General features: G+C 49.5%; 2 protein-coding genes across 3 annotated transcripts in view; both read left to right on the top strand.

Annotated features, from left to right (window-relative positions):
• TSPAN33 (tetraspanin 33) overlaps positions 1 to 2,908 on the top strand; it is a 32,651-nt gene extending 29,743 nt beyond the window's left edge. Inside the window, exon 8 of the mRNA XM_081800116.1 lies at positions 1,457 to 2,908. Within this exon, the coding sequence (XP_081656242.1) occupies positions 1,457 to 1,465 (9 nt within the window). The 3' untranslated portion in view covers positions 1,466 to 2,908. The remainder of the gene's footprint in view (positions 1 to 1,456) is intronic.
• Positions 2,909 to 3,862: 954 nt separating this feature from the next.
• Positions 3,863 to 24,966, top strand: SMO (smoothened, frizzled class receptor). 2 transcript variants are annotated; one of them, XM_081800111.1, is made up of 13 exons: positions 4,743 to 4,780; positions 6,382 to 6,454; positions 16,774 to 16,979; positions 17,727 to 17,936; positions 18,135 to 18,307; positions 18,649 to 18,868; positions 18,957 to 19,080; positions 20,305 to 20,397; positions 20,831 to 20,939; positions 21,772 to 21,957; positions 22,402 to 22,550; positions 23,046 to 23,180; positions 23,426 to 24,966. In XM_081800111.1, exons 3-13 carry the CDS (start codon positions 16,833 to 16,835, stop codon positions 23,857 to 23,859), a joined length of 1,980 nt encoding a protein of 659 aa, XP_081656237.1. In that variant the 5' UTR covers positions 4,743 to 4,780; positions 6,382 to 6,454; positions 16,774 to 16,832; the 3' UTR covers positions 23,860 to 24,966. The 2 variants fall into 2 exon arrangements, with proteins under 2 accessions (XP_081656236.1, XP_081656237.1); XM_081800110.1 differs by lacking the exon at positions 6,382 to 6,454 and having other exon boundaries at positions 3,863 to 4,780.

Below are 24,966 nucleotides of genomic sequence, written 5' to 3'. Positions count from 1 at the left end.
TATTATGCAGCCATCAAAAGGAATGAGATCTTGCCATTTGCAACAATGTGGATGGAACTGGAGGGTATTATGCTGAGCGAAATAAGTCAATCAGAGAAAGACATGTATCATATGACCTCACTGATATGAGGAATTCTTTTTTTTTTTTTAAAGATTTTATTTATTTGACAGAGAGAGACACAGCGAGAGAGAGAACACAAGCAGGGGGAGTGGGAGAGGGAGAACAGGCTTCCCGCAGAGCAGGGAGCCCGACGTGGGGCTCGATCCCAGGACTCCGGGATCATGACCCGAGCCGAAGGCAGACACCCGACGACTGAGCCACCCAGGTGCCCGATATGAGGAATTCTTAATCTCAGGAAACAAACTGAGGGTTGCTGGAGTGGGGGGTGGGGTGGGAGGGATGGGCTGACTGGGTGATAGACACTGGGGAGGGTATGTGCTCTGGTAAGCACTGTGAATTGTGCAAGACTGTTGAATCTCAGATCTGTACCTATGAAACAAATAATGCAATATATGTTAAGAATGTTGTGTAGTTTTTAGTGCACAAGTCTTTTACCTCTTTGGTTAGATTTATTCCTATGTATTTAATTCTTTTAGATGCTCTATAAATGGAATTGCCATCGTGTAATTTCCTTTTCAGGTTGTTCACTGCTCATGTATAGGAACACAATCAACAATATCTCATTTTTTGTAAAGAAAGAAATAGGGACTTAGAATAAGTTGTTCAAAGATCCTTGGCTAGTAAGGTCCAACTCAGGTCTCTAACTCCAAATCTATTGTGCTACCTCTCAAAGGAGGTAGCTTACCTGGCCCCTTTCCCATATTGTCCTTTCTTTCTGACTTGATGCTCTTAGTTGCAAATTAAGAAACACTAGAAAAAGAAGAAAATGGAGCATTGCAACAGTTATGCTCTAAATTCTGGCCAGTGTGACAACTGAACCACAAGGAGGCAACCAAGTTCTCCAGGACACCCATGATATTCCATAGATACATTCATGTCCATTCTTTTTGAGTGGAGGGACAAATAACAAAGAGTCAACATTGAATGTGTGACATCAAAATGCCAAAATGGTTGGTGAGAATGACTCAGAAATCAAGAAGCTACTTGTAGCAAATCAAGTACGGTAATGCATTTTCAACACAGGAGAGTTCCTCACGGCCCTGACCAAAGGACTATGTCATGGCACGTAGATGGGGTTAATACTCTTGAGGACCTGGGTGGGGGTGCCTGAGGCTCAGGAGAGGTGCACTCTGCAGCCTGCCACCGGGTTAGAGACCAGGAGTGTGTCAAGTAACACTGAAGAGTCTCTGACGACCATGGCAGTCTTGATATGCCTGCAGGAGGGGATGGATGAGCTTTGTCCAAGACCCTGAGTGCCATTCAGGAACCGCTAGGTTCTCTTCCCCAGTCCCCACTGAGTACTTTTCCTCCTCTCCCAAACCTGCTGTCTCACAGGATTTCTGAATCTCCATCTCCGGCTGATTCTGCGGAATAGCACAGGCACTTTGAATGTGGAGCCGTGACTACTGCTGCACCTGCCACTGATGGGAACCTGGCCCACCAGCTGTGGACAGTGCTATGCGAAGTTCCTCAGTCTGCTTTCCTGCTGCCCCTTGCCTAGGCCAGCAAGATATCCAGAAAGGAATGCTGAAGCCTGGTAAACAGAAGTATGCTTCTATGTATACTTCTATTATACACACGTACACACAAACACACAGAGTCGAGAAATTCGAGTATCTTCTCCCTCCTCCCGAAGGGAAGAACATTCTGGCCAGAAGTTAACACCTTGGGAGCTTCTCAATTTACCCTCTTCTATCTCTCCAGTGTGAAGTGCTCTATTGCAGTGAGGTATTCTTCCTCATACCCGCCAAGAAATCCCAGACAAGGAATGATAGAGCCTTCATACCTAATGAATTACTAACATTTTTAGGTGGAGAAGTAAGGAGTTGCCCGAGCACATATGTAGGTTCCTCCTAATATGTAGGATACTGAGAAAATCCCACAGGGCTTCAAAGCTGCCTCAGTAACAACCTGATAGAAAATAAGTGAAGAAAGTTCACAAAGCAAAATGTCAGCATGGTATCCAGGTAATTTTCTCTGTGGTTCAGACTTTGGACATGTTATAACAGCATTTCATTTATATCACAGAAAAAAATTAATCAAGTAGGTCATAATGCTTTAAATTATTTTTCCAGTGGGACTCTTATGCTCTAATGACAGTCTATTCCTACTTCTTCCATAAATCACCAGCGACTTCCCTCAAATGGTCCCTTGCCTCCAGCCTCTTGCCCTTCAGACCATCCTCACATTGCCTCATTAATGTTCTTAAGCATATCAATCCTCTGACCAAAAATCCGCGCTATTTCCTTGTTGCCAATAGAATTAAACCTGAATTCCTCTCTATGCCATTTGAGGTTTCTTACCGATCACTTTCTCTCCTTCTCCTCTACTGGGTCCTGATTGCCAGGCCAGTCACGCTCTGGAGTAAAGTCCTAGTTTCCTGCACTTGTAATGGCAGCTCTACTCCTCTCTACTTTTCTAACTCCGCCTTCTCACACTTCAGGGCTGGGTTCAAATCCCGCTTCTTCCATTTCCACCCACACCAGTCTCTCCCTGCTAGAAATTCCTAATGCACACTCACTGTACACCTCATTTTGGCAGCTTATTTATTGAGTGGTTACTATGCATGTCTGACTGCACTAGATGCTTTGTGACTAGAGACTAGAATAAGGTCCCTGCCCTGGTGGAGAAGAGTTAGCTGCTTTATCATGATATATTACTGTCTCCCGAGGGCAAGGCTGTCTCCACAGTAAAATGTAAGTTCTCAAGTTCTGTAAGGATATCATGCTTATTATGGTGCTATGGACATCCTAGGATTTCAGAAAAACTAAATTGAATTAAATCCTCTCTCTGTGTCTCTGTCTCTGGGGCTTACCTACTAATTGAGGATGGTAGCTGAAGTGCAATAGCTAATTTGTTCTTAAATGGCCAAACCTAACACAACTCATCTACTTCAGCTGTGCTGAAGGGGTAAGGGTAGGGGTGAGAAAGGAAAAACCATCCCAGTGTGTTGCAACATGAAAAAGTTGCTCAGTGTTTAAGTCCACTCTCCTGGAGGGACCCCTTGCTGTAGGTGTAAACTGTTGCAGGGTGAAATCAAGTGCGGTGACTCAAAGCCCCACAAGTAAAGGAGTGAGGAAAGGCCAAATGAGTAGAATAGGGAAGGAAAGCAGCAGAAACTTCCTCAGCCAGCATATGAGCAGCAAGGGCCATAAAGAAAGGAATGGCTTCCTTTGAACGTAACCAAAGACATGCCAGGGTCAGTCGTCGGAAACCACGGCTCGCACTTCACACATCTGTAGCAATACAGGCTGATGTGGGCACGTTTGGTTTCCAAACACCTGCTCTCACAGGTTAACAGCAGCCCGAGTGACTCTGAGCTCTTCTCTCACACCGGTCCTGAGCTGGAAGGATTGAGACAAGCAAGTCCACCCAACCCTGGTTCTCTTCCATGGATCCCCGGGACAAGTCGAAAGATCTAACCAAAAACAGAAAAAACTAGCGCGTTGGGGGACGGGGCAAGGATGTAGAAGAGGCTTCTGCTGACTTCAGGCATCCCCGGTCTCTCCCATCGTAAACCAGAAGAGTCTATTCCCTGCAGATGACCAAGTCGAACGATCCTCGGGCCGATCAAGGTGCCCGCTGAGTCTGGTTGCAGCTCCCGGCCACGATTTCCTCCCATCTCTTGCTCCAGGGCGGCGAACGGGGTCACCAGAGCCCCCTGGCCCGGGCCCCTCAGGGCGCCCGGGACAGTGAAGCTCGCGCTCCTCCTCTCTCGCATCCCCTCCCCTCCTCTTCCCTCCCTCAGCCAGTCCCTCCCCAAGCCGTGGCGGAGGTGGGGCCGGGCTTGGCTCGGCAGGGCCCGTGCATTCCAGAGAGCCGAGCGAGCTAGAGCAACAAAGGAGCTGGGGAGTCGGTGGGAGAAGTCGGGGGGCTGCTGCGCGCTCGGGCGAAGGTGGCGGCTGGGCCGCGGGCTGGCGCAGAGGGGAAGCCGGGGAGCTAGTCCCCCACCGCCGGCCCGCGCCTGGCCTCCATCGCAGGGCCGGGAGGTAGTTTTAATGGTGGAAGAGGGAATGGGGCTGGAGATTGGGGGCCCAGGGGGCTCCCGGGGCTGAAGACAACTTGGACTGGCCGGAGAAAGAGTAAAGAGTTGTGCATCCCGGCGGGGGCCTCAGCCGCCCAACATGGGCCCCGGGGTCCAAAGTTTGCGAAGTTGGGCTCCGAGGCCCCGCGGAGCGCCGAGCGTCCGAGGGGGCCCGGCACCGGACTTGCGGGGCGCACAGGTCGCCTGAGCCACCTCCGCGGCCCCAAGGGTTGCGTGTGTGGCCGGGGGGCTCCGGGGAGCGGGCGGGGGCGCCGGGGCTTCTGCTGAGTTGGCGGGTTTGGCCATGGCCGCTGCCCGCCTCGCACGGGGGCCGGAGATCCTGCTCCTGGGGCTGCTGCTGCTACTGCTGCTGGGGGGCCCGGGCCGGGGGACGGCCTTGAGCGGGAACGCGACTGGGCCTGGGCCGCGGAGCGCCGGCGGGAGCGCGAGGAGGAGCGCGGCGGTGACCGGCCCTCCGCCGCTGCTGAGCCACTGCGGCCGCGCAGCCCCCTGCGAGCCGCTGCGCTACAACGTGTGCCTGGGCTCGGCGCTGCCCTACGGGGCCACCTCCACGCTGCTGGCCGGGGACTCGGACTCCCAGGAAGAAGCGCACGGCAAGCTCGTGCTCTGGTCCGGTAAGCGCGCGGGAGCCGGAGCCGGGGCTGCCGTGGTGGGACGCGGGACTCTTGGACAGAACAGGCTCGGGCCTGAGCTTTGGCGAGGGCGGGAGCTGCACCCGGGAGAGTTGGAGGAACACAGTCTGGAACTTTGGGTGCCGCCTGTAAGCAGGATGGGATCCTCGGTGAGGAGGAGGGAGGGCGAGGCAGTGGAGGGAGCCGGTCACAAAAGGCCGGAGCAGGGTGGGTGCGCAAAGGATGCGGGGGAATTGAGGGGCCCATGAGCAAGGGGCTCAGAGCCACGGGAAAGGACGTTTTTTAAGAAATGGAGCTGCTCCACCTAAGTGCTGCTTTGGAAGCGGGGTCCTTGGGGATTCAAGGAGGTGTTTAGATCTTGGAAAAGAAACCAACCGGGAAGTCCAGAGTTGAAGAGGAAAAAAGGAAAAGGATGGGGTAGAAGATTTAGGCATTGAGGGACAGGGTGGGGGGAAAGAACTGAGTGAAATTTGTGACGGAATCGAAACCCCCTGGTGTTGAGTAATTAAAAGTTAAGCAGAAATTTCCAGAAATCTTGTTTTGGGAGACAGGAAGTCCAGAGAACGGTGATCCTGTCTTGCTTTTACAGGAGATTTCACTGTTTCCTCATCTGAAAAATGGGGACTCTGATCTTTTTCTGAGGTTGTGAAGGCATGAGACTATTCTAAGAATTATTTGTGTATTCTTTGGAAGTTTGGATCCTCAGGCTGGTCAGGGCTGCGGAAGGACACTTAAGTCTGGGATGTTGAGAGCCTGTGGAAACTTTCATAGTGGTCTGAAGTCCCAGAGCACTCACCTCACGGTAGGATTATGGCCTACCTGAAAAACTGCAGAGTGAACCCAAACAAATCCTTCCTAAGCAGTGTGGAGTGGATTCTCTCCCCACTTGTCGCTCTTCTCGGTTGGGGGCCTGAAGGGGCCTGGGGAAAAGAACTGGTCTTGTCATCCCTTGCTTCTAGTCCATGTGATTCCAAAACTGTCCTTGAAACAGAAAACCAGAAGTCAGGAGCCAACTTGGCAACTTCCTTCTTTCGACAGGCCTTGGGTGCCCTACATCTTCGTTCTGCCCTGGGGGCTGGTGATGATCCTGAAGGAGGGAGCATTATGTAGGCTGCCTGTCATTGTCAACTTGGCCACTAGAGTTCTCAGAGTCATTGCTGGATGTTGGACAAAGCCATGTCATTCCTGGCCCGGTATCATTCTCTGGCAGATGCCAGAGGAGGAACTTGGGAGATGGTACCCAGGGTGGAGCTACACCCTTAGTGGGAATCAGGTTCTAAAGTCAGCATGTAGGCAGAAACTACGTGTAATCAACAGTTGCTTTGAAAAATCCATAAGTTACCGTAACATAAGGTCTATGTGATTTTGCCTATACACTCTTTTAATGGTAATATGTTTGTATAAATGTGTAACATATAGGAATGTATAGTATATAAGAAGGGGCATACCTAGAGAATATAATTTTAGTCTTTAAAGTTACGTAAATGCAAAAGAGCAGAAGACTGAAAGAATAAAAAAGGAACACGAAAGAAAGGGATAAGCAGGTTTCTTTGAGCACTGCCTGAAAGAAGGTTTTCGTTTAGGAGCCAGTTGTTGGAAAAGCAGATCTCTCAGCACTAGGAGCTTCCCCAGTTCTGAGACACTCACACTGAGATGGTATTGATGCCTCCCCCACCCCCACCTCTCTCTCCTTATTTATTTTGCAGGGCCCCATGGTTGAATTCTCCTAAGTTAAATACATGTGTGATGCTGCCCTTCTGTAGTTACCATCAAATCAAGGAGGAAGGGTATGGACCTCTTTCCAGTCCGTACTCCTGAGAGAAGCTGCTGAGCAGGCAGAAGTGGTTTTGGCAGGAAAGTTTAGGAGTTAGAACCATCTGCTGGCTGTGAAGTTTTGATCCTTACCAGCTGGGCATCTGGTGAGGCCGGGTCCTGCAGAGGTGCCAGCCCGGAGCCCAGGTCTTTAGTTCACACTGAAGTTTTCTCTGCTGCCATCATCCCTCAGCTCAGTCACATTCCCATGTGTTTACTGCTTGTTCTTTCTGCTTTGGGTCTTTCTGCTAGATGTTCTGGGCAGTGGGGTCAGAAAGCAGATGGTGGTACAAGCTGGGCCAGTGGTGGGTAGAATAAATCAGAGCCAACTCTAAGAATCACCGACAGGCCTTTGTCTGGGAGCCTCTGGTGAGTGATTTGTCCTGTCCTGAGTGAGTGGTCTTGATTTGACCATGACTAAATGGCCGGTGTCACCTGGCTTTTGGAGGTGTTTTTGTGGGTGAAGGATGAAGATGATCTAGGTTGTCTTCATCTGTAAACTTTTGAAGGTCGAGCCTGGTTCTTCACCTTTTTTTAAAGCCTCAGAGTTCTAAGTACACAGCTATCCACTCATTGATTAAATTAGGCATTGGATGCTTGCTATATGTCAGCCTGGGTCGGGTTCTGGGGCATATAAAGATGAGGAGTACAGACATGATCTCAAAGGGGAGGGAAATCAAAGGGAAAAAGACAAACAGCTTTAGCAGTTCCTGTGAGAGGTATTGTGACAGGGTAGGGTGCTCGAGGAACACAAAGGACTTTGGGGAGCAAGGGAAGACCCCCAGAGGAACTGACCTTTAGCCTATGACCTGAGAAATAAGTAGGAATTACCTGAGCCAAGGAAAGGTTGGATGGGAAGGAATAGGAAGAGGGGACAGCATGCAAAGGTGAGGAGGTGAGAGGGCTTGGTACTTTTAAAAGAGTGTAAGAATTTTAGCAGAGCTGGATCAAAGCATGTGAGGGATAGAATTATAAGAGATAAGACCTAGAGAGTTAGAAAGCAGAGGGATTCATACCCCGTATTAAGAAGTTTGGATGTTATCCAGGAGATAATAAGGAGCCACTGACAGCTTTTGAGCAAGGGAGAGATGTAATCATATTTGCATTTTAGAAAGATCTCTTTGAGTATTGTGTGAAGAAGCCATGGGAGGAGGGAGGGCCTGGAGCCGGGTTGCTTGTCTAGGGGATGGTTGAAGTAGTTCAGGTGAGATATGATGGTGGTCATGATGGAGGTGGAGGTCCATCATCCAGAGATGATGGGTACAGCTGAAGGAAGTGGACAGATCCCAGAACTTCCGAGTAGAACCAATGGGACTTGCCGATGAGTTGGATGGAAGGCATGAGCCAGAAGGAGGACCTAGGTTTCAGGCTTGAGGGCAAGGTGGTATCGTGATTTTGCCTAAGGGAATGCTGGAGGAGGAGTATGTTTAGGAAGAAAGCATGGCTTCAGTTGGGCCATGTGAATTAGAGGTGCTCAATGGACATCTCTGTGGAGATTACTGGCAGATTTGGAATAGGGGTTGCTGAAGAGAGCAACCACTGTGTGCTCCCTCAGCCTAGAGCCTTTGGAAGTACACCATTGAGTGAGGAAGTTTATAGCTCAGGCTGGACTACTTTCTAGATCTGCAGAGAACTCAGGTCCCTCCTATATCCTTCGACTCTCTGGACTTGGGCATGTTCAGGCACTCAGCATCTTTCCCCATTATAGCTTGAAATGTCTCTTCATAAGCATTCCAAGCTGACCAGACAAACATAATATCTAGGCCGCGGTCCACCTTGGGCCAAATCTGGTTTGGTAAATGGGGCAAGAAAGCAGAGACCTGCGGCCGGTGAGGGAAATAAGTCCCTGTCAGCCAGCACGTAGCCTCTTTGACCAGTGTGTGCACAGTGATGTGTGGCCTTGCTACCCAGCCGGGGGCAGCCAGCGGAAGAGGGCCAGAGAAGCTGGGAGGAATTTCTCTTTTCCTCTCAGACATCTGGTTGAGGTGATGAGAGGAGGGATGGTGTTGGTGATGGTGGGTTGTTTGCAGGGGCAGATCAGAAAGAATTTCCCTAGAGCTATTCCCAAACCTGGCTGACGAGGAGAATCAGTTAAGATCTATATATTTGGAAAGTGTGAAAATACAGAAAAGCGTCTATCAGCCCGAGTTTTAATTTTTGCTTTAGATTTTTCACTTTTTAATTCATTTTTATTTATTTATTTTTAAAGATTTTATTTTTAAGTAATCTCTACACCCGACGTGGGGCTTGAACCCACAACCCGGAGATCAAGAGTTGCACACTCCTCCGACTGAGCCAGCCACGCGTGATGAGATTTTTACCTTTTTAATTGTGAAATGCTGCATGTATACAGGAAGTGCGTAAAACACAGAGGTACTAACTAACAAATAATTCTAAAGTGACACCTGAGTCAAGAACTAGATCATGGCCAGAAGCTCCCATTTGTCTTTTGCAATCACATCTCCTTCCTTTCTCTTCTAGAAGTAACCACTACCCTGATGTTTTTGATTATCAATTCCTTTTTCCTCTAGAGTTTGTTTTTTTAATTTTTTTTTTAAGATTTTATTTATTTATTTGACAGCGAGAGAGGGAACACAAGCAGGGGGAGTGGGAGAGGGAGAAGCAGGCTTCCCGCCGAGCGGGATCCCAGGACCCTGGGATCATGACCTGAGCCGAAGGCAGACGCTTAACGCCTGAGCCACCCAGGCGCCCCTTTCCTCTATAGTTTTATCATCTAGTTTTGGAATCCCTAAACAGGATATTTCAGTTTTGAAAGTTTTTTTTTTTTTTTTAAGATTTTATTTTATTTGACAAAGAGAGAACAGTGAGAGAGGGAACACAAGCAGGGGGAGTGGGAGAGGGAGAAGCAGGCTCCCCGCAGAGCAGGGAGCCTGATGCGGGGCTCGATCCCAGGACCCCGGGACCACGACCTGAGCCAAAGGCAGATGCCCAACAACTGAGCCACCCAGGCGCCCCTCAGTTTTTAATGTTTTTGAGCTTTATACAAATCATGATACGTATTTTCTTTTATGTCTTTTATGTCTGGCTTCTTTTGTTATATATTCTTTTGTAAGATTCATCCATGTTATTGCAGCTCATTTTTTTTTCATTGCCGATCGGTATTCCATTGTAGAATATATCACAATTTATTAATCCATCTTATTGTTGTTAAACATTTAAGTTGTGTCCAATTTTTGGCCACTGTGAATACCATTGCTGTGAGTATTCTATGTATATCCTGGTGCACCTGGGTCACGTTTCCTTAGGTACCTACTTAGAGGAATGGGATTACCAGACAACAGGGCATGCATAACCTTTAGCTTTAGTGGGTAATACAAAACAGTTCTCCAGAGTGGTTGTGCCAAATTAGGTTCCCCACTAATCCCGTAGAAGAGTCGCCATTGCTCCGCATGATTCCTGATCCTTGGTGGTGTCAGCCTTTTACGTTTTTGCCAATCTGGTGGATATATTGTGGTATGTATTTGTGGTTTTAATTTGTGTTTCCCTGTTAACTAGTGAGGTTAAGCACCATTTCAAATGATTACTGACCATTTGGATTTCTTCTAGTATGAAATGTCTATTCACATTTTTGGCCCATTTTTCTATAGGACTGTCATTTTCATAAGATTTGTAAGAGTTCTTTATTTATGCTGGGTATGAGTCCCTTATTGGTTGTATGCATTGAAAATATTTTCTGTGGCTTGCCTTTTCATTCTGTGTCTTCTGTTAAACAGAAGTTCGGAGCTTTAAGGTAGTCATTTATAAAACTTTTATGATTCGTGCTTATTGTCTTATTTTAAAAAGTCCTTTCATGGGATGCCTGGGTGGCTCAGTCGGTTAAGCATCCTACTCATGGTTTTGGCTCAGGTCATGATCTCAGGATCCTGAAGTTGCCCTGCATGGGGCTCCCTGCTCATTGGGGAGCCTGCTTCCCCTCTCTCTCTCTCCCTCTGCCCCTCCCCACCCCTGCTCATGCACACACACACACACACTCTCTCTCTAAAATAAATAAATAAATCTTAAAAAAAAAAAGTCCTGTCATAACACAAAGTTATGAACTTATTCTCTTATGTTATCTTCTCCAAACTTTTTAGATTTTCCTTTCAATTTAGACATGTAATTCACTAGTTTCATACATGTCTCAACATCATTTGTTAAAAAGAATATCCTTGCTCCACTGCTCTGTCATAAATCAAGTGTCCAAATATCTATTTGTTTCTGGGATCTTTATTCTGTTCCATGGCTCTCTTTTGTCTATCCCTTGCCAATATGTACCATCTTAATAATCATATCTTTTATTTTTTAATTATCATATCTTTATAGCATGGTTCTTCACCTTCTTTGGGCTATGAACCTCTTTGGCAGTCTGGTAAAACCTATGGGCCCCTTCTCAGTATACTATTTTTAAATTTATAAGGTAAAACACATAGGATTAAAAAGGAGCATATAGGATTACAAAGGAAATGAATTATATTGAAATATAAATATCAAATATATTAAAACAATTTTGTGATCTAACATGTATGTGCTTATTTATTAATACACTAAGTAAGATGTACTATGTGTTTAATAACCACCATAATGTCAAGGTAGAGATAAACAGTAACAATATTTTGAGATATCTATAACAAAAATATCTGATTGCCATTTGTGACAAAAACACAAGTACTGATAACATTACTGTAGTATGTGGCTTACATCCATAATTGAAGGAAAGGCTAAATTTCTGTTAGATGTAATTTTTTTCTCATCTAAGTTCATGGGCCCCTAAATTCACTATAAGAATCCTTTGTGGGTTCCAAGCCAAGAACCTCCACTGTTCTTTTTTTTATATATAAGATTTATTTATTTATTTTAGAGAGAAAGAGAGAGCATGAGTGGGAGGGATAGAGGGAGAGGGAGAGAGAAAGTCTCAAGCGGACTCTGTGCTGAGTGCAGAGCCCGACGCGGGGCTCAGTCTCACCACCATGAGATCACAACCTAAGCCAAAACCAAGAGTTGGACGCCTAACCGACTGCACCACCCAGGCGCCCCATCACTGTTCTTACAGTACTTATAGTATTTATGGTACAGGAGTATCTAATAGAGTCTGGGATACTCTTGACCCTTTTGTGTTTTAATATAAAAATAGTTGGTGGTGGTTTTGATGGGGATTACATTGAGTATACAGACTAATTTGAAAAAAAAAAAAAAGACATCCTTACAATATTGAGTCTTCCAGTCATTTCATTATATATTTCTGTCTATTTAGATCTTTCATTTTCTCAATTTTTTAATTTTGTGCAGCGTTTCAATGTCATTTGTTAGATATAGTCCTGGATACTTGATTTTTAAAATACAATTATAAATAGTCCCTGTAACATTTCATTTTCTGTTTGTTGCTGGCATTTAGAAATACAATTGATTTTGAATCCAGTAAACTAGCTAAATTTATTCTACACACAGAGCCATCTCATTTGTGAATAATGAGTTTTGTGTCTCCCTTTTCAAGGTGTGTATTTTTTCATCTTTATTGCCTTAATGCAGTGCTTAAGACATGAGGTACATTGTTAAATACAAGTGGTAAAAGTAGCATCCCTCATCTCTGACTTAGTTTCTGTATTCTAAAGTTTTTCTATCCTTCACCATCACGTACGATGTTTGGTATAGGTTTCCTGTAGTTACATTTTATCAGATTAAGAAAGTGTTGTTTTATTCCTAATTTGCCTATTCTTTTTATCATGGATGCATGTTGGACTCTATCAACTACTTCTATGTATACTGATATGATCATCTGGTTTTTTTTCTTCTTTCATCTGTTAATGGGGTAAATGGCATTGGTTGAATTTCCTAATGTTAAGCCAATCTCAGAACAATGGTTTTCAACTTGACTGATCATCAGAACCACACAAAAAGTCATTTAAAAATTTTTAAAATTTCAATTGTGGTTGGGTGGCTCAGTCAGTTAGGCATCACCTTTGGCTCAGGTCATGATCTCAGGGTCCTGGGATCGAGGCCTGCGTCGGGCTCCTTGCTCAGCGGGGAGCCTGCTTCTCCCTCTCCCTCTGCCCTGCCTCCCATGTGTGCTGTCTCTCAAATAAATTAAAAAAAAAATCTTTTAAAAAAAGTTTAAATCGTGGCAAATATTTAAGAAGTCTGTGAATATACGGGCGCCTGGGTGGCTCAGTTGGTTAAGCGACTGCCTTCAGCTCAGGTCATGATCCTGGAGTCCCAGGATCGAGTCCCGCATCGGGCTCCCTGCTCGGCGGGAGGTCTGCTTCTCCTTCTGACCCTCTTCCCTCTCGTGCTCTCTGTCTCTCATTCTCTCTCTCTCAAATAAATAAATAAAATCTTTAAAAAAAAAAAAAAAGTCTGTGAATATAGAAAAATGCCAAGACTAATAGAACACCTGTGTCTTTATTTTTTCTTTTTGTTTCATATTTTAATAAAATGAAAGAAGTAAAACATATACACAGATAAAGTTGATATCCCCTTTCTTCCTGTCTACAATTTTGTTCCCTTCTCTAAGGAGATTCCCCCATCTCAATAATTTGCATATTTATTTTTTTAAGCTTAATGACATCTAAAAAGTTGGTAGTATGTGCACATGGTACAAAATTCAAAAGTAACAAAAGTTAATCCCTCCACTTCTGCTTCCAGCTACTGATTTCCCCTTCCTAGAGGCAACCACAGTATGATTTTTATGTGTCCTTTTAGAGATATCCAACATATGTATAAATGTAGATGTGTCCTTAGTCTTTTTCCTCCTGCACCCAGTAGTAGCCTGCTCTTCAGACTGTTCTCATTCAACTGCATCCATTTAACTAGACGCATTGGAGATAGTTCGATTTCAGTGCAAAGAGTTCAACCTTGCGTAGTGTCCTATTATATTGATATATGATATTTTATGTAGCTGGTCTCCTATTGATGGCTATGCATTCATGCAGTGTCTACTCTTTTGCTGTTACAAACGATGCTGCAATGAATAATCTCATGTATTATCTTTGTAAACATGTGAAGTGGGATTGCTACTGTAAAGTTCTGATAGATAATGCCAAATAGTCTCCACAAGTGTTTACTAATTTCTATTCTTACTAAAAATATAAGTGCCAGTTTCACCCACATTCTTGTCAATACGTTTTCAAATGTTTTGATCTTTATCACTCTAAAAGTTAAAAAATTGTATCTCATTGTAGTTTTATTTCACATTTAGTTTATTAAGAGTGAGATTGACGGGCGCCTGGATGGCTGAGTCGGTTGAGCTTTGGACTGTTGGTCTGACTCTTGGTTTCAGCTCAGGTCATGATCTCAGGGTGGTGGGAGGGAGCCCACCCTGCCCCTCCTCCTGTTTGCACTCTCTCTCTCTAAAATAAATGAATAAAATCTTAAAAAGAAAAAAAAAAAGAATGAGGGGCTCCTGGGTGGCTCAGTTGGTTAAACAGCTGCCTTCGGCTCAGGTCATGATCCCAGGGTCCTGGGATCAAGCCCCTCATCAGGCACCCTGCTTGATGGGCAGCCTGATTCTCCCTCTCCACCGCTTGTGCTCTCTTTCAAATACATAAATAAAATCTTAAAAAAAAAAAAAGAATGAGATTGAATGTCTCTTTATGTGTTTAAAGGCCATTTGAGTTTGAGCTTTGTCTTTTGCCCATTTTTCTGTAGGATTATGAATTTCTAACTGATGTGGAAGAGCTTCATGCACATAAGGAAATTAGCTCCTTACCTGTGATATGTATCCGAAATATATTTTCTCAGTGTGTTGCTTTTCTTATGATTTTGTTTTTTACTCTACTGATTTTATTTTTCTGAAGTCTTTTAAAATCTTTTATAGCTTCTGAGTTTTGTGTCATACTTCAAAAAGCCTTCTCTACTTCAAGATTTTAAAAACCATTTCCCATCTTTTCCTCTGGTACTTTAATTTTTAAAACTCATGTAGTCATTTTGATTCATCTGGAAATTATTTTTATGTAAGAAATGGGGTAAGGATCCAAAGTTTTTTTCCCTAGATAGTTCTTCAGTAGTCTTTTAAGATTTCTTTAATAATCTCTTTTCCTTAGGGAGTTTATTTTTCAGGTACAAAACAGTATTTAAAATGAGAAAAAAAAGCAACAAAATTCCACATTTTTAGAAGTTGATTACTGCAAATATCACAAAATGCTGAAAAATAACACAGTATTTTTATTAATCAACTGCTTGCTGCTCCTCTAGAATACATTTTACTCCAGTGAGATCCCCCATTTAAAATATATTGTTCAGTAAACATCAGTAACATTCACTTTTTCTTTGTTGTACAGCTTCTATGACTTTAGACAAACACAGAGTTATGTAAGCAGCCACTACACTCAAGAGAGTGACAATCCCATCAGACCCAAATAGTCCCTCGTGCTGCCCCTTTGTAGGCAAATTCTGCTCCTACCCAACTCCTGATAACCACTGCTGTGTTCTCCATCCATACCCACTTGGTCAGAATTTCTCAGAGTGGGTTTCTCCATCTAGAATGATAAGGGTCCGCAGGTGATTCTGATTTGAATCGGGTCTGGGAACAGTTAACCGAGGGCATTGCTTCCTTTTTTTTTTTTTTTAAGATTTTATTCATTTTATTTGTCGGTGGGGGGGGGGGAGGAGAGCACAAGCAGAGGGAGAGAGAGAAGCAGGCTCCCTGCTGAGCACGGAGCCCGATGCAGGGCTCGATCCCAAGGACTCTGGGATCATGACCTGAGCCGAAGGCAGATGCCCAACCGACTGAACCACCCAGGTGTCCCAGGACATTGCTTCTTGACAGGAACTTGCTCTGTGCCCCAGGAATAGGCTCTGTGGTAGTGGGAGCTGTGAGTGATCAGAGATCTCAGATGAGTAATAACAGCTAATATTTCCTGAGTGCCTACTGTCTGACAGGTACCATGCTAAACAGATTCAATGCATTATCTAACTCTTCACAACATTTCCATGAGGTAAATCTATTATCCCCATTTCACAGATGAGGAAACTGAGGCTAGAGATAAATTTGCCCAAGATCACACAGCCGGGAAATGGTAGAGCCAAGCTTGGACCCAGGGAGGCTAAATGCAGTTTCCATGCCCCGTATCCCTCTACCGTATTCCCTCCCTCCCAAAAAGAGCAGGTACCTGCCCCCACCGCCCACAGCCTGGCAGTGTGGCAGTCACCCAATTTGGTCTCACGTCCTTAGAAGCTTCTCCTAACACAACTTCTTGTGTGGGCAACAGGTGTTCCCGAAGCAGGGATGACTCGGGAGGGGCAAAAGGGGGGCAGATTGCTGAGTGGGCCCAGCCACTGGGGAGCAGGGTAGAGGCCTGGGTTGGGCCAGGGGTGCCGGGAGACCTCTACCTGTTTCTGCCTTGCTGACAACACGTTTCCTCCCTCTGCACTGGACAGAGCCTCCTCTGTTTCTCTCCATCTGATTTCCTGTTTCCTCCTCTGGCTCTGGAGTACCTGACTCCCCTGACTACCTCTTCTTAAGCTCCCACCTGTTCTCTGTTTCACCTCAAGTTGGTAAGAGGAACAAGGATCCTGGGGTCTGGGCGAGGGGCAACATCTGATTCTGGTGCACGGGCCCTGAGTGGGGTGGGTCCCACCGCCTCCCTTTCCCCTGGAAGAGACCTGTAGAAGGTTTTAAGAATGCCCCTGAAAAGGTAAAAGGCAAGTCGACTTGGGGTTCTCAGCCAGAGGCACTAAACCCCCCAGCAGGGCATTTGGAAATGGAGGCTGCTTTTTAAAAACTTAAATTGAATTACAATATACATACAGAAAAGTGTATGGATCACAGGCGCACTTTCATAAGGTGAACACACACACACGCAAACACTACCGGATCAAGAAATGGAACATTACCAGCCTCCCAGAAGCTCCCCTTCAGGCCTTCTTCCAGTCACCAAGCCTGGAGTAAGGGCGGGAGGGGGGGGCATTTTTTGGTTGTCATAATGACTTAGGGGTTCTGCTGGCAATTAGCGGGAAGAGTCTAGGGAGGCTGGATGTGCTGCACTCTTCTTGGGACAGTCCCGCAGCACAAAGAATCATCCTGCCCAAATGCCCTGTTGAGAAACACTGTGCCTGAGAGCTCTAGCACGGCGGCAGAGACTTGCCTTAGGCCTGGGAACAGCTGTGACTGTGGGTCAGCGTGAGGAGGGGTTTCACCGCCAAGCATCCACACTGTTGCCTCCCCGCAGGCCTCCGGAACGCCCCCCGCTGCTGGGCAGTGATCCAGCCCCTGCTGTGCGCTGTGTACATGCCCAAATGCGAGAATGACCGGGTGGAGCTGCCCAGCCGCACCCTCTGCCAGGCTACCCGAGGGCCCTGTGCCATCGTGGAGAGGGAGCGCGGCTGGCCTGACTTCCTGCGCTGCACCCCTGACCACTTCCCCGAGGGCTGCCCGGTGAGTGCTTTGAGGGGCAAGCCCCAGGCCTAGGGCAGGGCCCCCACAGGAGGCAGGGGCAAGGGGAGCCCCACAGCCTTCTCTTGTGCCAGACCCCAAATCTGCAGCCATGGGGGTCAATGAGCCACACACCCAAACCGACGTTCCCTGGCTGGGCCCGTCTATTAGGGATTATCTGTTTATTTATAAAAGATAACTGTGTTCAACAAATATTTTTTGAGCACCTACTCTACTAGGTGTTGGGGGGTTTCCGGCATCATGGATGACAGGAACTCCTTCTCCAAGAAGTTTATCATGTATTTAGGGAATCAAGGCACATAAAACAGCTAGAGATACCAAGACAGGGGGGTGATCTCATTCTGGTGGTAAAGGAGAGGTCATAAGTAATAATAATAATTAACAGCACTGATAGTGGCAATAATCCTAGTCGTTACTATTCGCTACCTGCCAAATACCCTATGAGCACTTTACATCTGTTTATTCATTTAACCCTTACACCACACCATGACGTAGCAACTGCTATCTTATAGCTGGGGAAACTGAGGGAACAGAGAGGTCAAAGAATGTGCCCCAGGCTATTGATATCATTTGTCACTGAGCTGCCGGGCTGGGATTCAAAAGCCGGAAGGCTGTCCCCAGCCTGTGCTTTTTGTCTTCGGTACCCCGCCACGCTACCCCCGGGCCTCGTATTCGACCCTGGGCGTCCTGCTCCCTTTTGCACTGCCTTCTCCCCTTCCCTTGTGCCAGAATGAGGTGCAGAACATCAAGTTCAACAGCTCGGGCCAGTGCGAGGCTCCCTTGGTTCGGACCGACAACCCCAAGAGCTGGTATGAGGACGTGGAGGGCTGTGGGATCCAGTGCCAGAACCCGCTGTTCACCGAGGCCGAGCACCAGGACATGCACGGCTACATCGCAGCCTTCGGGGCAGTCACGGGCCTCTGCACGCTCTTCACTCTGGTCAGCGGAGGGCAGGCCTGCGGGCGGGGCGGGCCCGGGGAGCCGTGGGAAGGAAGTGGATTGTCAGTCGGCTGGGCTCTGGGGGCAGAGGGAAGTGGGGAGGGGATGACCTGGTCGGGTCCCGGGGGTCAGACAAGCGCCCCTGTGGTGGCAGCATCACCCTGACCTCATAGAACGGCCCTCCCTTCTCCTTTCCAGGCCACATTTGTGGCTGACTGGCGGAACTCGAATCGCTACCCTGCTGTCATTCTCTTCTACGTCAATGCGTGTTTCTTTGTGGGGAGCATCGGCTGGCTGGCCCAGTTCATGGATGGCGCCCGCCGGGAGATCGTCTGCCGTGCAGATGGCACCATGAGGCTTGGGGAGCCCACGTAGGTGTCTTGGGGACCCAGAGGTGAGGGTGAGGGGCAGAAGGCTGAAATGTGTGTTTCCCACGGAAGGGACAAGTTGGGCTTGAAAGGGAGATTTCAGTGGAGGATTCAGCCCTGCCTGTGGTGCTCAAAGATTCCCGCGTGAGGCTGTGATTGTTTGCATCTGCTCCAAGGGGCATCTTCCACACCCTCTTCGAATCTCACCTGGGTCCTGTCTCCAAGCCCTGACTCCTAGGGAACCTCCAGACCTTAGAAGCTGAGGGTCTGGGGACAGGGTGGAGAGAGCTGATAAAAGGAGTACAGAATGACCTCCCCAAGTGACCCCTCACGTGTCTGCACAGCTCCAACGAGACCCTGTCCTGCGTCATCATCTTTGTCATCGTGTACTACGCCCTGATGGCCGGTGTCGTCTGGTTTGTGGTCCTCACCTATGCCTGGCACACCTCCTTCAAAGCTCTGGGCACCACCTACCAGCCTCTCTCCGGCAAGACCTCCTACTTCCACCTGCTCACGTGGTCACTCCCCTTTGTCCTCACCGTGGCAATCCTTGCCGTGGCCCAGGTATGGTGACTGGTAGGGGGCTGGGGACCTAAGCGTAAGGGGGCCAGTGACCCACTCTGTCCCTCCCACCCACCCCTTCCTGCCGCAGGTGGATGGGGACTCCGTGAGCGGCATCTGTTTTGTTGGCTACAAGAACTACCGATACCGGGCGGGCTTCGTCCTGGCCCCGATTGGCCTGGTGCTCATTGTGGGAGGTTACTTCCTCATCCGAGGTGAGTGAGCACTGGGCCAGCAGCAGCCAGGCAACGACTTGCGGGGAGCACCTGCTCTGCGGAAGTAGGAGCGGGGAGCTGCCGGCTCACCCAGGGCCTCGGTGCTGAGTGCCAGGTGCCCCCTTGAGGCAGACAGAGTATCACGGCACTTGGTGTGGGGCAGCACCTTTGTGCTGGCCAGAGAAATGCAGCCCCTTTCCCCAGGGCCTTGGGCCAGGGCTCACACAGCCTGTTGAACAGATCCTGAGCTGGGGTCCAGCCTCTGCCCAGCCCTGGGCCAGCAGCGCTCACGTGGTGAATAGCCTGCCCTGTCCCCGTGGACCAGCACAGGGCCTCCAGTCATGTGTGTGCACCCTGAATTTCTGTCTGCTCTCCATCTCTTGGAGCCTGGCTCCTCATCCGCTCCCTACCCACAACAGTTTCCACAACATGCACAGATTTGCTGTTCCCTCATTTCCCATCTGAAGCCGCCTCCTCCACAGTAAGCCTCCGTCTCTTCTTAGCTCATTCTTGTTGCATTCTCTTTGTAAACTTCAGCTTCCTCCCCCGGTGCTGTCAGCCTTCTGTTCAGCCCACCTCTTGTTGGCAGTCTCTGGGCCTCTGATTTCTGTTTTGTATCTCTGCTGTCCTGTACGGTGGCCACCAGCCACATGTGTTGAAACTCGTCCAGACTGGGATGTGCCCTAAGTATAAAATCCGCGCTGTATTGCAAATGCTTAGCACAAAGAAAGCAGACTATCTCATGAATAGTTTGTTATATGGATTCCATGCTGAAATGTCAATTAAATAAACAATGACGTATTGTTTATGAAATGTATGGAAATTAGCTTCACTTGCAGCTTTTTACTTTTTTAATGTGGCTGCCAGAAGATCTGAGATTATGTATGTGGGGCTGACGTTGTATTCCTGTTGGATAGCACTGTTCTTGCGTCTCTTCCTATGCCTTTTCCATCAGCACAGCGTTGACCTGGCTGCCTTCCTTAGGCGTGGCTGGAGCCAGGACCAAGGCACCTTCTCTCTCTTCGTGACGTCTGTTCTGGGCTCTGCCCCGGGCTTGCCGATGCACAGCACATCTGCTAAGAGTGGTGCTCCCTTTCTCCCACGTCTCCAGTTCCCCGAGCTTTAAATCATCGGAGTAATCAGACTGGGGACCCCCTGCCACACCCATCCCTCCCGGGAGAGTGGCCTCGCCCCACTAATGTCTGCAGTCTCTCTTCTGTTCAGGAGTCATGACTCTGTTTTCCATCAAGAGCAACCATCCAGGGTTGCTGAGCGAGAAGGCTGCCAGCAAGATCAATGAGACCATGCTGCGCCTGGGTGAGTGGACCCCAGGCTTTTGGCCAGTCCAACACTGGACCCTCCTGGGGTTGTGGGACCTGCAGGATAGGGTCTGGGAGGACGCAGTGTCAGCGGTGCAAATTAGCAGCCAGGGGGACAAGACAAGGCTTTGGGGCGCACGCACACGTGCGCACCTATTGCCTGTTGATGGCGGTAGCAGCTCAAAAGAAGGGGACCTTTTTGGACAGAAGAATTCAAGTTCATGCCAAGACTGCTTCCTCATGCCCACTGATCCACAGTTGGCTCAAGTGCCCTTCGGGCCTTATTTTGGAGAATACAGCAAACTGAGCCTGGCATGGATTCACCCCAGACTCAGCTATCTTTTAGGCCTGAGTGGGGCAAATACCTTGTCCCCACTGCTGCTCCCACACCTGGGATTCGTAATGCTTTGTCCCACCCTGGCCTTCCACAGGCATTTTTGGCTTCCTGGCCTTTGGCTTCGTGCTCATCACCTTCAGCTGCCATTTCTACGACTTCTTCAACCAGGCTGAGTGGGAGCGCAGCTTCCGGGACTATGTGTTGTGAGTGCAGGGCTGGGGGCTGGGGGGCAGCCACCCCAGGAGCTGGAGCCAGGACTGAGATGTGCCCTAAGTATAAAATTCTTGCCCCTCAGCAAGGGTCTGCCAGGTCCCTGCCTCCGATGGCAGGTGAAACTGCCCATCTTGCTCCGGGCGCCCAAGACGTCATTTGCTCTGTAATTTGCAAACACGACAGACAGCTCTCCCAGCCTGGCTCAACTCTGCCCTCCTCTCTGCACGAGCCGCCGTCTGGCTGGTGTGTTTGTAACGGTAAAGCCCTCTCGTGTGTGGGCTTCTCTGACGACCCTGTGCTGGCCGCTCTAATTCTCATGTACTCTCCCAGAGCTTATTAGAGAGCCCTGCGCGGAAGTAGTCTCTACGATAGGTTAACAACCTGTTAATACTTGCTAGCTTTGTCTGTGCCTTTTTGTGTCACCGTGAGGATGAATCTGAGAGGAAGGCAGCTCACCCGCTGAAAACACTTGCTGATGGCAGGAACAGCAGTTACAGGGCTCATTAAAATGGACACCAGTCCGTGTCCTGACTGCCTCCGGCTCTTCCTTAAAGGCTCCAGCTTCCAGTCTTTAAGCCACACTGATGCCGGGTCCTCCCCCAGAGATTTGATTTAATTGTCTGGGGTGTGACCCAGACACCAGTAGTTATTACAAGTAACTCTAATGTCCCAAGTGACTCTAACGAGCACCCAGGGTTGTGAATCATTGTGTGGGGCTTAGCTGTTTTTGGAGTCTTTGGATTGATTGTCTGGGTACCACTCAAGAGACCCAGAAAGCCTCACCGGTCCGCTACCCCACCCCCACCCCCACCCCCACCATAGGTGCCAGGCCAATGTGACCATCGGGCTGCCCACCAAGAAGCCCATCCCCGACTGTGAAATCAAGAATCGCCCTAGCCTCCTGGTGGAGAAGATCAACCTGTTTGCCATGTTTGGAACTGGCATTGCCATGAGCACCTGGGTCTGGACCAAGGCCACGCTGCTCATCTGGAGGCGCACCTGGTGCAGGTGGGTCAGCAGCCAGCTGCTTCTGACCTTGCGGCCTTACTCTCTCAGGCTTGGTGTCCCTGCCAATAGGTGTGGGCTCCATGGTCTCCCAGCAGTCTTGGGCAGGCTAGTTTTCTAAGGGTCTGCGCGGAGCTGTCTAAGGCCGCCTTCTATGTGGCTCACCACTGCCCCCTGGTGACACCTCCTGTCCTTGGGAGGATGGGTCAGGTGCAGAGCCATCTTCTAAGAGTGGAATGATCTGAAGGATTTGAGTACTGGGCATACAGGAGCCCTGAATTCTAGGCCCACTTCTTTGCAGAGGTCTCTATTCCTCAGAGTCCTTGAGGGACTTGGGGCCCTCCGGAGGCTGCTTCCCTGGAAGGAATGGCTTCACTGCTCTTTCCGAAGATTTGGTGGGAAGTAGCTGCTCCTCCACTTCCCCTCCCCCACCTCTTCTGCTCTCAGGTTGACTGGGCAGAGCGATGATGAGCCCAAACGCATCAAGAAGAGCAAAATGATCGCCAAGGCCTTCTCCAAGCGGCGGGAGCTGCTGCAGAACCCAGGCCAGGAACTCTCCTTCAGCATGCACACTGTCTCCCACGATGGGCCTGTGGGTGAGTTTCAGGCCCCTTTCCTCCACGGGAGCCACTCACCACCCACAGTCCCTGGGCCCCACCCCCCTAGGCTGGTGTGGACACCTGGACTGTCCAGAAGGCTGGGAGGAATAAAGCACCCCGGCCTCTCCTCACACACTCAACTCTCTCCAGTCCCCCTCCCATCCCTGGCTACTCTGCCCTCTGTTTCTGCCCCTGGGTCCGCTTGCTGGTACCTTGGTTTCCAAAGGACTCATCTCCCTCTCCCTTCTTCTGTCTTCTCCAGTTGCTCTCCCTGGGTTAGAGTAAGTCAGGGTTCCAGGAACTGGATTTCTGGCCTCTAGTGAGGCCCCACTCTTCAGACGGACTGGGTAGATCACTGTGATTACCTGGGTGGGCTTTCTGGGCTCGGTGGATGGGGAGGGAGCTGCTGGGAGAAGGTAAATGTGCTGAGTCAGGGAGGAGCCATCATCCAAGGCAGTCATGATTCCTTAACCTTGCCTTCCATCCCCACAGCGGGTTTGGCCTTTGACCTCAATGAGCCGTCCGCCGACGTGTCCTCTGCCTGGGCCCAGCATGTCACGAAGATGGTGGCTCGGAGAGGAGCCATTCTGCCCCAGGATGTGTCTGTCACCCCTGTGGCAACTCCAGGTACGAGGGGTCAGGCCTCTGTAGGAAGGTGGGGGGCATGGAGATGGGGGTTCTTGGGACTGGAGCACCAGCAGCCGCCAGAGGGGAGGAGGAAGGAAAGGCCCTGGAGGGTCTAGAGTGTGGGGCTGAGGCACTAGAGACCTAGAGTTGTGGGTCACAGAGCTCAAAAATAGGGGTCCGAGGAGAGATCAGGTGATGTGGACAGAGCCAGCCTCCCAAGCTCACGTTCTCTCTCCTGCCGTCAGTGCCCCCGGAGGAAAAAGCCAACCTGTGGCTGGTTGAGGCAGAGATCTCCCCAGAGCTGGAGAAGCGTCTGGGCCGGAAGAAGAAGCGGAGGAAGAGGAAGAAGGAGGTGTGCCCCCTGGTGCCACCCCCTGAGCTTCACCACCCCGCCCCTGCCCCTGCAGCCAGCGCTGTTCCTCGCCTGCCTCAGCTGCCCCGGCAGAAGTGCTTGGTGGCCGCAGGTGCCTGGGGAGCTGGGGAATCCTGCCGACAGAGAGCCTGGACCCTGGTCTCCAACCCTTTCTGCCCAGAGCCCAGTCCCCTGCAGGATCCATTTCTGCCCAGTGCCCCAGTTCCCACGGCCTGGGCTCAGGGCTGCCGGCAGGGCCTGGGGCCCATTCACTCCCGCACCAACCTGATGGAGGCAGAGCTCATGGACGCAGATTCAGACTTCTGAGCCTGGAGAGCAGGACCTGGGCTAGGAAAGAGGAGCAAAGACCGTTCTGAGGTTCCTCATCCTCCCCGAGAGTGCTTCCCTGGGATCTTGTCTTCCGGAGAACCTGAGGGTGCAGTGCCCTCCTGGGAGGGCTCTCTATGTCTGGCTCATGGCAGCGGGACTGTGGGAAAGGGCCCTGACATCTCCACGGGTAGGCCTCATCCGGGCAAGGGCCCTGGAGCTCGGGGTCCTGGTTTCTGCCCCGCCAGCTGGAGTCTGGCTGGCAGTATCCATCTGCAGCAGGGTCATGGGATAGGCAGAGCTTGAGGGGGGACAGTAACGGTAGAAGCAGGGATGACAGTACCCAGAGTGGGCTGTGGTTGCCAATGAGGCAGTCAAAGCCCGGGCCTGGCAGATGAGGGCTGGCTGCCCTTTCCTGGCTCTCAGACCAAATGTGTTCATTGGGCCACTAGCCCTTTGTCTAAACGGAGACAGGGCTCCCTTTTCCTTCTTCCAGATGGTTGTGGAGCTGGAAGTGCTCATTCTCATAGGGGCTATAACCTCTCTTCACAGGCGTCCAGTTGGCCCGACCCCAGGCCAGTAACCCATCCTGTGCGCTCCTGCAGCCTCCTTCCCCCTTTCCCATCTCAGTTCAACCAGGCCAACCTCCTCCTGTGTCCTGTTTGTTGATTAGGCCCCAGAACTGCTGCATGCTCCGCCCCACCCTCACCCCCCTCCCCTCTGAGGCTGGGCTCCATCTCCAGGTGAGAGATGGGTTCGGCTGTGGAGCCTGGCGCGGTGTAGAAGCAGTGAGTGACGGGGAGCCTCTGGGCCCCTGAGAGACACGTGTTATCTCTTCCTCCCATCCATCCAGTGGGGGATGGACCCTCTGACTTGAGGGGCTACCCTGGGAGGCTGCTGGAGCTTCAGCCAGGCAGGAAAGCTACCTTCAACTTCCACAACTGGGGGGTGAGGAGATTCCCACCTCTCATAACCCCTAACTCTGTCCCCGAGGCCCCAGTTTCAAGAACCAGACAGCAGGAAGCCTTAGGAGCTGGCTGGGTTCCAGAATGGGGATAGGGATGGGGAGAAGGAATACAAGCAGTAAATAAAAGGTTTTTGTATAAA

This window comes from Leptonychotes weddellii, chromosome 12 (assembly GCF_054177405.1).
Source record: "Leptonychotes weddellii isolate Sample4059 chromosome 12, ASM5417740v2, whole genome shotgun sequence".
NCBI lineage: Eukaryota > Metazoa > Chordata > Mammalia > Carnivora > Phocidae > Leptonychotes > Leptonychotes weddellii.
This window is presented reverse-complemented; position numbering and strand designations above follow the sequence as displayed.

Excerpts from the sequence above, each read along its gene's own strand:
- SMO (XM_081800110.1), top strand. The coding sequence starts at position 4,450 with ATGGCCGCTGCCCGCCTCGCACGGGGGCCGGAGATCCTGCTCCTGGGG. Across the intron at positions 18,308-18,648 it reads ATGAGGCTTGGGGAGCCCAC|CTCCAACGAGACCCTGTCCT; the intron begins GTAGGTGTCTTG and ends GTGTCTGCACAG. Across the intron at positions 21,958-22,401 it reads TGGAGGCGCACCTGGTGCAG|GTTGACTGGGCAGAGCGATG; the intron begins GTGGGTCAGCAG and ends TTCTGCTCTCAG.